This window comes from Atractosteus spatula, chromosome 12 (assembly GCF_055471065.1).
Source record: "Atractosteus spatula isolate fAtrSpa1 chromosome 12, fAtrSpa1.hap1, whole genome shotgun sequence".
NCBI classification, from domain to species: domain Eukaryota; kingdom Metazoa; phylum Chordata; class Actinopteri; order Semionotiformes; family Lepisosteidae; genus Atractosteus; species Atractosteus spatula.
The window spans coordinates 35,533,192-35,545,253 of NC_142717.1; the positions used below are offsets into that span (position 1 = coordinate 35,533,192).

At 36.2% G+C, this 12,062-nt stretch overlaps 1 protein-coding gene across 3 annotated transcripts in view; it reads right to left on the reverse strand.

The window, feature by feature from the left end:
- The window catches only part of carmil1 (capping protein regulator and myosin 1 linker 1), a 112,232-nt gene that overhangs the window by 61,690 nt on the left and 38,480 nt on the right, over positions 1–12,062 (reverse strand). For all 3 annotated transcript variants that reach the window (XM_088929500.1, XM_088929502.1, XM_088929499.1), the window contains exons 6-12: positions 11,725–11,822; positions 9,146–9,216; positions 8,218–8,291; positions 7,616–7,691; positions 5,717–5,805; positions 3,994–4,088; positions 1,609–1,695 (exon numbers count right to left, since the gene is read on the reverse strand). In XM_088929500.1, coding sequence (XP_088785626.1) covers positions 1,609–1,695; positions 3,994–4,088; positions 5,717–5,805; positions 7,616–7,691; positions 8,218–8,291; positions 9,146–9,216; positions 11,725–11,822 — 590 coding nt within the window. The remainder of the gene's footprint in view (positions 1–1,608; positions 1,696–3,993; positions 4,089–5,716; positions 5,806–7,615; positions 7,692–8,217; positions 8,292–9,145; positions 9,217–11,724; positions 11,823–12,062) is intronic.

The window sequence follows — 12,062 nt, forward strand, 5'->3', positions numbered from 1 at the left end:
GAGCCTTGATACAATTCACAACAGAGTCTAATAGATTTTAAATCGTCAGGCATTTTCTTGATGGCAAAGGTCTCGCAGTGGATGTTGCAATGCATCCATTCATTTCTGGAGCAACCTCTCTAATTCGTGCAACTACACCGTTATGTCGGCTTGTCATTGCTCTAGCACAGTCTGTACAAACTCTGACACATTTTATCCAGTGGATGCCATTCTCTTCGATAAATTCATTCAGAAGCTGAAATATGTGTTCTTCTGTAGTTCCTGTTGGTAGCGGTTTACAGAACAGAAAGTCCTCACGGGACGTATCCTCAAACCCGTATCTAACGTAAACGAGCAAATTGGCCAAATCGACTACAGACTCATCTAATTACAGTGAAAAACATCTGCTCATCTTAACGCGCTCTATCAGCGTACTTTCGATATAATACTTCATTTCAATAATTCTATTAATGACTGTCTTTCAGGGGGGGGCAGCAGGTCGAGCTGTTCTGCACCTTTTTCTCCACACCTAATAGTGTGGCTTACCTGCTCTAGTAATCCGCAAGTTTGCATTTTCCTGCGTTTCCATTTTTATTTCCGTATTTAAGTTTTTATTTCATGCGCATGGGAGCGAAACACAGAGACGCTCGGTGTATTTTTCTCAAATTAACTTAGAACAGTTCTTAAATATTTTTCTGTTATCTATCACGCTTTCCTGTGCTCACAAGATTACCAGCGTTCGTAGCACGTATTTCTATGCATTCCTGTGTTTACAACGTTGGCATTGTTCCAAAATCACGCACATTCTCTTACCTCCCTATTTGCTGGAGATACAGTAGCTTTTTTTAAATACAATTGGTCACTTGCGTCCGTAGCACACATTTCTATAGAGTGGTATAGAATTACAGAGTATCTCTTGTGTCCACTGAAGTATTAGCGCACGCTGTATCACAGTACGTAGGCTGCGTATTTGACACATCTTAAAATACAAAATATGAAAACCCGTCCCAATTTTTCAGCGCACACAGCACAGTTCCAGGGTCATTTGGCGTACCACCTGGCGGCATTCCACATACCACTGCAAGTACGCGTACCACAGTTTGAGAACCACTGAGCTAGTGGATCAAATGGCCTCCACTAGTGTGTAACAGTTCCTATTTTCTTATGCAAATACTTTACATTACATCTGTGTTGGATAATCCAGAAGAGCTCATAACTACAATCAAAAAAGAATTATTTTTAACTGGACAAGCTAAGTTTCAGTTTAAACTACATGTAGCCATATAAGACAATGGAAACTCCTGTGCTTCAGCATTTGCCCTCAATGGGATTCCAGAGCCATTCTACTCTTCCACATTTTTTATGTTTCTCTAGTTTAACATTTTGCTTGGAAGAAATAAAAACAACATTATTTGCATTATAATAGTAAAATTATCAACTTAATAATAGCATAGTGGGACGTGTTTCAGTTCTAAATGCAAGTAAAAGACACAGTAGCTCACCAGAATTGACATGAACAGCCATGTGGGTCCAACAAGCAAATAATCAGCACTACTGTCAAAGCAAACCCATGCGATGGAGACAAGCAGAAAGTTTCTAAAAAATATTTACATTCAAAATATATTTTACCTTTGGGTGATAATGAGGTTTTTGACAAATTTAAATGTTTGAGGCCCTTTCGGAGCTTGGCAAATTGTGTGCTCAGAGAGGAAATACCTGTCACAAAAAAGGCAGAAGAAAGAGAAAATAATTAGAAAGAGGGGTTACTGTTGTTGAAGACCTCCATGGATGGGAAATCCCTAAAAGAGATCTGAGCTGTCTTTTACCTTTCCCACAACACTTTTTGTCTGAGTCAAGAGGTGTGTGAACACAAAAATGCCTTTGGATTGAGCTCATTGTCATGCAGTAATGTCATTCTGCTACAGACAAGTGGGACAAATGTTCCATTGTCTGCTCATTCTAATACACCCTTGAAAATAACAAGTACTCCTGTAGAGGATCCCTCACTACTAATGCATCTGAATCTCTGCTGCTTTCCAAAACCTTTTCATTAAAAGGTTCTGCTGAACAAATCATAGCCTCTGCTGAGATTTGAAGGTGTTGAACACCTTATAAGCTATTATACAGTATAATATAGAAACTGAAAGTATTCTCAAATGTTGATGACTTCACTGTATTTTTTAATTGTAATCTGTACTTTTTTTGCTATACCCATTCAATTTGGAATAGTCAACTATGTGTTTTGCACATCAGGGCATGGCGGCTATGAGCCCCATGACCGTGGACGGGGCATGATGAGGAAGAGCAGACAGGCAGCTCTGACCTGCCCACCTTCAAGGCAATCAGCCTGCAGAACATCACAGGCTCCACAGTTCCGTACTGGAGCATCAGCACAGACTGGAGAGGAGCTTATGTCCCTCACAGACAGAGCTAGAAGTCTTCAAGCACACGGCAGGCAAGAGGGGAGAGTGTAGAAGTCTGATACTGGCCTGTGATCAATACATCTGGTCTGGCTTGAGTGAATTTTAACCAGACACCTGCTGTTGTACACAATATCTCAGAATTGGCTGAAAGGCCAGATAACATCATCAGGAATAGCCACTAGTCCATAGAGTAAGTGGAATCGTCACTCATAAGCCCCCATTAATAGCATAGAGTAATAGCACAGAGTGAACATGGCTCTGTAAACTCTGTTGTAATTCGGGTCATGGTGGGAAATACACCTTGTGTGTGTCTCCTTCAGTGTTCTCAGGAAATGGCTATTTTTGCACAATTAGACTGTTCTCAAACCTTCACTGAACTGTGCTGAGACTCCTTGCGTCCCTACAGTTGACTGTAAGAGACTGTTCCTATTCTACCCATGGTAGTTCTCAATTACACACTGTCGCTTAAGCTACTCCTGTCACTAGTCGGCTAGTGACATAACCCTGACTCAAAGCCATGATGGCCCAGTTATAAAGCTCAATCTAGGCTCAGGCACACGCATGTACTGGCTGAGCCACATGGGGTGCATTTCACTGGGATTTTAAAACCAAAGCCATCAATGGTGCTGCAAGATGTAGACCCAAAAAGAACTTACTTGCTTTAATTCTATAAAATACAATTTAGTACAGCAACTGTGACTAGTGCAATGTTAAGTATGTGTTGAAAGTCTCTACCTTAAAAGGTAGAATTTTGACTTTTATGGCTACGTAATTTGTAAATATAAATGTAAAAACCCTTAGAAATTGAAAATATGAAAGTCAAGTGATGTCCATTACATAAAAGATTTAATGAAGATGAACTTAATAAAAAACACTGTTGTAACTGAAGAAATCTGAATCATTTGACTTGTTCAATGAGTAAAAGGCCATCAAATGACTGATACTTCAAGTATTAATAATTTTTGCTACATAAGTAATTAATCATTAACACTTCAAACACGTCAAAACATTTTTTAAATTTACGGATTTGGAAATAACCCGATAAAATTGAAAAATGTGTTGATTAGACTGAAGTGTTTATTAGATTTCATTTTCGACACTCAGATGTAATCGTCTTATAACAAATATGAAAAATCTAAGGAAACATTAGAATTATCAAAAGGTTTTTGCAGAAAACTTAACATCTAGCCAATAGCATATCTACTATATATGCTTTATATTTCAAAAGACAAAGCATAAGCTTCATAAGAAAGTATACGCTTTGCAAGACACAAGAAAGGATCACTTGAATAAAGCATTAAGGACTGGATAAAGAACTGGATAAAGGAGACAGTTTGGACACTCTTCAGAATATTCAGAATATCTACATAATTTGAAATTCAAAACATTCCTTTTCATTTAAGGATTCATCTACGTGACTCTGTATAGAGCAGAATTCAATCAGTGGTTGCTGTGAGGGTAAATTGATATATCCAGACATATAAATGTTTCGCAATAAAGCCAGTTATTTCAAAACAGTGACAGCGAAGCTCCCTTAATCCCCTTCACTTGCCAACAGCTATTAATGAAAGCCTGCACAAGTTCTCCATACCTCGATCTTCAAGTCCATTGTTTGCAAGGTTTACTGTGTGAAGTCCTGAGCAAGGATTATGGGCGATGGCATTGGCAAGCTTCTGTGCAAAATCTCTACAAAGAAAAAGGAAAAAAACAATGACAAAAAGTTAAGAGTATCTCCTTCAGGAAAAAGCCTAATTAAGATCCGAAGCATGGCTTTCCAATCCTAGCCCTGGAAAGTTGATGTGATTGCAGTATCTCAAGAGCTGGGAGAGGCTGTTAAGACAGTAACTAGCTGATTTAGCTGGTTAAGAACTAAGCTGGTTGGAAAAACTGCAGACCCATATCCAGAATACATATCCACAAATTGTCAAGTAGTGAAGAGTGCTCTTCATTTCCAAATACAATGCCATCCAACACCCCCTTTGTTGTATGATGTACTCCACTTTATGGGTTGTTTCTATTATGTTAACACTGGTAAAATAAAACACAAATTAAATCAAATCAAATTCAAATCAGAATAAAATCAAATAAATAAATAAAATTTGCATGCAAACCAGCAAATACAGAAAAGGGGCAACTAAAGAATAACCCCTTGAAATAAAATTCTAACAATTCATTCAGTTACATCCTCTAACTCCAGGGTTCTGAAAAAAATGTAACATTTGGAGACAACAGAATGCTTGTTTAAGGATTTGGGGTTTTTACAGTAAGTGTAATTAGGGAGTTTTATCTTCAAATCCATTTTTAAGAAGGTTAAACCAATGGGATATACTGGACTCCAATGTTTAAGTACAGTACCTGTCTTCCCTCCATTATACACTACATTCTCTGGCTCTAGTTAGAACTCTTGAACTGTGAGTCTGAATTGTAAGAATGGGCTGGCACTATCACTGGGTGTCTTTGCATCTGCCCTTTTTGTAGAGGGTCCTCTACCGGGCACTGAAATACCCCCCCCCCCCCCCCCACAGAGTAATAGTTGAGGATTTTTTTTAAAGTAAACAGCTCACCAATGAGAGAACCTGTTCGCTCACACTGAACCCTCTCCCTATTTTGACACTCAGCTAAACTAAACCCACCCATACTATTGAACATGCACTTAAAATAAAGACTGTAGTCTAACTGCATCAAAAATCTAAGGTGTCACATTAACGGTATCACCTTTTATCTTCAAGCATGACCTTAAACTTTTCCTTAAACCAGGGTGCGCAGTCCTGGTCATGGAGTGTCAGAATATCTACAAGGTTTCTTCCCACGTTCCCTCATAACAACCTCAATCAGCTCATTGGGACCAATAGGACCAATAGGACCAATATTAACAGCTTCTTCCAGATTTCAGGTGCAGGTACTTTGAATAGATGTAGAAAACTTGCAGAGACAGCAGCCCTCTAGTAGCAGGATTGTCCGACCTTTTTCTATGCAATACAAATCCTAGCAGCAATCTCTTGAACTTAATATATTATGCAAATTGTGCAGAAAAATATTAATAAATGCAAACTTTCCAACCAATAAAAAATGAAACAAAGCAGATGAATGAAATGAATGAAACGGCACAAGCAGAAAACACTTCTGTATGAGCATTTAAAATAAATCATGTGTACAGAAGCCTCAGATAATTTTGTTTAATCTATAGCATTACCAAAGTTGAAGTTGCAGCACTATTAGCAACGGCATTAGCTATAGCTGAATTTGCTGCTGACATCTCCTGACAGCAGTGTTTCCAAGTCATTCTTTCACTCAACCCAATGAGAGATACTCACGTTTTGAGGCCTGCATTCTCCAGAACCAGCTCCTCCAGCCTGCTTGACCGGGCCACAACTCGCAGGATCTGATCACACACATCTGTGGACTGAAAAAAACAGGCACCCTCAGGAAAGAAGGCAAGTTCAGAAAAAGGCCACTGATGCATTGACCTTCCCAGAATCCATTACTGAAGATGTAAGCAACTATCTTGACCCTTTGAAAGTCATCCCCTGAAAGGTGTTTGAGATATCCTAAGAGAATACAATCTCATCAGCAAGCAGTTCCACACATATAACCTGCATGGAGAGGAGAGATGAAATATAGATTTTGGACAATCAACTGCCTAAAGACCACTGATTAAAACACAGAAGGAATACCAGTAATGTAAAGCCATAGTCAAATGTCATGGTTTTAAGGTAGCTGCAGGCATAAGCTTTTTATAATTATTTTTATAACAGTATATCAAAAAAAGAAAAATCATAAAACAATTGTAAGTTAATGGCATGAAGTCACAATTTTTAAATAATCAATAAATCATTAGATTGCTAAACCTTAGAGATCTTTTCAAGTACAAAGAACAAATTATCAATTGCACATGTGGGTTTTTTCTGATCTTCGACATAAGCATTTTAAACATCTTAAAAAACTAAATTCAATTTTTAAGGGTTTCTCTTCTCATTAACTACTTGGAAAATTGCAGAATCCTCTTTGACAGGCATTTCAGTATATTGTGAAAGCTAAATACGAAGTCAACTGAGAGAGGATGGCTTAAAATTCTCTAGGCTTCAATTTAAACCTCTCTGGAATTTTAAAGCATGCTGAGTGCATTTTAACACAAGACATAACTGGAGCCAGTGAATAGTTAATCTTTTTCTTGTTCACACACAACAGACACATTTGATCATCATTCTAAAATGCAGCCTTGATCTTCCTGGGTTCTGCTGACCTACAGAAAATAGCCATACTTTCAGTACCTTCAGTAATAGTGCAGTTCATGTTCAAGCAGTATGTAGTATAATCTGGAGCAATTTATATTCTGGATCTAGGAGTGTTTTGAAAAAAAAAGTTTTTAAGAAATTATGTGTTCTTTTGATAAGAGATTGCATATAAAATTCCACAAAGAATGTGCCATTCTCTGACTTTTACCAGAGCAATCATACCTTCTTACGAACTAAGTTCACTGGGCTGCAGCTCCTTTTTTAAATTGGGAAGTAATTAGCATCCTTTTAAATAGTATCTTTTTAAAGGGGGTTTATAGCAAGTGGAACTTTTTCAGTTAGGACAAACAGCTATGTTGTGCTATCACAGCTCAAACCATTTTGAACATGCCTAGACGAATCAAGATCTTGGTGGAAGATTATAAGGTGTGACATTCTTTTAGTGTTTTTAGAGCCTCATTATCAACCATCCACAGATAAGGAAACACATCTCCAAGAATGGGCCATTTCAGTCTCCCGTCTAATGCATCATGACTCACAAACACATTTCCCATGTAAGAGTGAGAGATAATCATTATGGCTAGGACATCAACCAAAAAATGGCTAGCAGTTCCTGTGACAAAGTCTAAAAATATTATCCACTTTCCGTCCATTATCTGAATCAAAAGTACATTTCTTTTATTTTTTATTAACTATCATGATGAATGTACAATAATGTTCCTTTCGTAGCTTGTCATCACATCACCTCCCTAGACATCAGTTACTTTCAGTTTTCAACTTATGAAGACTGATATCATCTATAGAAATTGAATTGGATTGCAATTTCAGGCTCCAATACTCCAGGAACTGTTGTTAACATAGCCAAAGAAGTTGTATTTGAAATGCTTTCAACTAGAAAAAAATGAATGGAGAAATGAGAGAAAAATGGAGAGCTGCTATAAAATTGCTGTGAATCTGTAACAGTTCAACATGACTCACCAGTTTGAAGTCCCTTGTGGAGAGCTTTGTAAACCACTGGTTATATTCCAAAACAGCAATGATAGGAATCAAATCTCTAGGATATAAAACAAATATTGGGAAATCACTTATTACATACTTCATCAAAAGAACAACATTCTGCTCTGTCCTTATACAAATCAAAAAACATTACTACATGCTGGTAATTTTCCAATAACTGCCAATATATTTGTTTTACTGAACCATAAACTGAACTTCCTTCATATGCACACAGCAGATTACATCTTGATGAATGTTCTGCTGATGATATCAGTAAATAAAAATAAATGCTCTAATATTTGTTATCCATGATTTCTATTATATAACAGGGAAAAGATTGGCTAAATAATTAGTGTGGCAATAAAAATGGTTTTCTTGTGGTATGAGAGTAGATCACTTTTACATATAAACTGGAGGTCAAATTGTGTATGTTAAGAACCTTAAATCTTTTTAACTTCAATAAATGACTGGAAAGTACTAAATCTACACCATGCATTATATAGTATCTGCATAAAAACATCCTGTTTTTATTGAAGACTATAACAGCATAAAGTATTTATTTAAATTTTAAAATAACAGATTACCTATGATCAAGATGACTAAAATCCTGCAAGTTCAACTCTCTTGTATCCTGTGTTAAATAAATGGTGTCCACATCCTGTTTAATAAAAAAACAGAAAAATAAAAGCTTTACCCTGATGTGTATTGAAGGGCATCTTGTTAAACCATTAACCACAAATAAAGGCAAATTAGATGGAAGACTAACCTGAAGCTGCTTGTTGTTAGACAAAAAGACTAAAATAAGACATAAGAGCACACAACATGTTTCTGGTTGTCATACGCCTGTTTGTATGGGGTCTTTATCCTTACATTTTGAGAGTGTCCCAGCTGCTAGCTTTCACTTACAGAGCTCAAAGAAGCAAATTGTAAAAAAAAGTTGCCGACTTTCTTTAAAAGGCCAAAAAGTGAGACCACTTTAGATCGTATAAGTCAAAGGTTAATGGCAAAAGATTTTGGACTTTGGAGAACTGTAGTAGACTCTACCCTTTGCTTTCTCTAATAGCTAACAGTAGCTAATGATTTAACCAAATGGCATTCATAAATACTGCAGTACCAGTGGCGTCACCAAGGTAGACTTTCTTCAGCTGCCTCGGAACATTCTAATTCACTGGGAGACCCATAAGGAACATATACAATTTACAGCTCGCGATTTCTGTAGATACGAGTTAAAGAGATCTGACTTGCCCAGGGAATAATAATTAATTCAGTCTTTGTATACTGTATTGGTGCATCTTTAAACTCATCTTCTGTATCCTGTTTTTATTGATCTCGCAGAAACCCAGTAACAAAGACCCATAGAAAAAAGGCGATTTCATATTTCATTTTTACCTTCTCAGCTTTAGCCCTGTATACAGTGGTTTTGTTTTCAGTTACTGAAAGGATACATTACAGTGAATGAAGTGGATATATTATTAATTAAGTATTTAAGCACAACTAAAAGACCATACTAACCCATTGCACCTCTTCCCTATACGGTAGTCCCAGCCAGTCACAGACACACTTGTACATGTGTGAGAAGCCTCCTGAAAGGAAGAATCAAAGGAAATGGGATTTGCAGTCTACAGAACACATTAACACCTAATAGAAATACTGTAATACATACACCAAAATGATTTAACTCTAAAGAGTTTTAGAAATTATTTTATAGATTGGGTAGCTTGAGTATCCACAAACGTATTACTAAACTACATGTCTGATCTAAAATTCAAGAATGCTAAACTCAAGAAAGCTCGAAAAGATAAAGAAAATCTTCTACTTTTTCAAACAGTTCTTGAAGATACTTATGATTGCTAATCTGCTATTAATTATAGCTGTTACATAGCTTTTATGAAGGGCAGTATCTTCTGTTTGTGAAAGATGGATGAAGGAGATTATCAAGAAATAAAAAAGGGAATCAATATGTTGATATCAGACTCCCACTTACTAAGACTATAAATTAAACAACAGCTTAATCATGCAGTGGATAGATAAAAAAGTCACTTTAAAAAGCCTGGGCTTCAAAGCAGATATATGCTTGGTATAAAGATTACACTGATCAAAGCAAAAGAATGACACACAGAATCCTAACTATTAAGCTTATATAAGACAAAATAGTTGAATATTTTGTCATTCCAAAGCCAAGGAGTACAAGCTCTATATATTTATATTAATATTTTAATATTAAGAAAATGAGAGTGCTAATGTGACAGGGTGGCCTTAATTTCCCAAATTCCTAGAAATTTTTCATTTTGTTCAAAATCCATACAACTATAATAAAATCACAAAGCACACCTACTTTATGAAGGCTGGTTTTACATCTACAGTGCCCGAGTTAAAATTAAACTACAGGGCTAAATGTCAGATAAGAAGCTGAAGAGAGATTGGCCCTAGGAGGCAACACTACTGTTATAAATGAGGGTGGTTTGACAGGTTTAGTGGAGTGTGGAAAAATATCCCATAAACTCAGTCATTCAACCATGGCAAACAATCCCGTAGCAGTTCCTTAAACAGCTGTTGGCATGATGGTACCTCTGATGTTAACTAGCACAGCCTGTAGAAGAAAGTGTCGCAAAAAATAGTAAGAAAACTGCAAAGAATTAGGAGTATCGTGTTCCCCCTGCTACTGATGTATAATTCATAAGGTTCAGCTCTTCAGCCCATTAACTACAGAGGTTGTGTGGCTTTACAAGAAAATAGTATATTATTTTTATTTTCCCTCATATATGTGATTTGAAATAAATGACAAGAAAAAATCAAGTGGTTTATAATATTAAGCTTAAAATATTCCTGACAGCCACACCTTTTATAAAACACATAAAAATGTTAATATGCAAATAATTCAAAGTATATTTACAGCATGTAAAATGGGCCATTATTGTGTGTAAAAGTGGTTAGAATTTGAGAATAAAGTCACTCAAAACTCACACATTTGTTTCAATTATAAGTAATAAAATAGCTGCACTACTGCCTTACTGACAGATCAGAAACAACAAGTGATAAAAAGCTAAATGTGAAGAAAAAATATTCCAAAGAATGTTTTTACAAAGCAGACCCTACAATTAAAATTATTCATAACCTATATTTATTCTGTTATTCTGTTTATACTCCAGCCATACACACAGAAAACACCCTTGATGACCTCTGTATCCACAGGGACCTCAGTCTTGGCAATATCTCCACTTAAGCTTTGAATCTATTAAAGAAACTACTAAACTGCTTTTTATCATCTGAGAAACACTGCTAGAACAATTTCTTGGTTTATCTGATGTCAATACATTAGCTCATACCTTTAATTAATTGTGAATGGGCTATCAAAATGCTTTATTTTCATATTAAAATAATGCTGTCACATCTACAACTTGTGCAAAATGTAGCTGTTCGAGTTCTAAGGAAAATTAAGAAAATGTTCAAATTACTTCTGTGCTACATTCACTACATTGGCTTATAGTATAAAAAATATTTCACTACAATATAGAGCAATATATTGCTGGAAAGACTTGATTATCTCACTATACTATCAGTAACTCACTAAGGACAACTGACAGTTGTCTTTTCTGCCTCCCAGGAACAATATACTGTACAAAATAAAGGAGAATCTTTCTTTTTTAAAAAGTAATGCGACTGTGGAATTCACTATTTTATCACAGATGCACCCACACCAACTGTTCTTACAGTAAGACTTAAGCCACACTTTTACAAACAGCTTTTTTTATAATGACCTACAGTACCTATTAATGTTTGTAGTGTTTTATGTTTTATTTTTTCGTGTTACTTTCAATGGTTGGGTAGAGCAGCATGCTGTGAGCCTGTATGTTTTCACTTACTATAGATTATTTTATCTTCCTCCGTGTGGGACTCAAATGCGAGTCTGCGACATGGAGACGTACAGTAGTTTCACAAAGTCTGTGATTTCGTGCTAAAATTTGGAATTTACACAATTTTACAAAACCGTCAATTCATTTATTTTGTTACCAAGATTTAATAGCCGGCCTGCAGTTCCCCTTTAACAAACTTGGGGGAAAAAAAACATTTACACATCCTTGTTATATTACCACAAGGCCCAGGCTCAGTCACACTCTGATTGTCCCACAATGTCTGGAGGTTTGACAGGCGCTCCGCTGGTTCCATCGACAGCTTCTTCATTACTTGTCTGTCAAAAGTATGTCAAAGAATAGGTGATTAGAAATAAACATATAAGGGCATGTGCAGAAGCAACAGTGATATAATGAAATCACTGACACACCCTTGAAACAGGCATGATAAAACCTATGGCTGGGACTAAAATGTATATTGAACTCAATAAAGCAAAAGAGGATTAATTATACACAAATTTACTGTACAACTACTGTTTAATGCTGTCTGTAATAGTAGTTGCACTTAAAAGTAAATG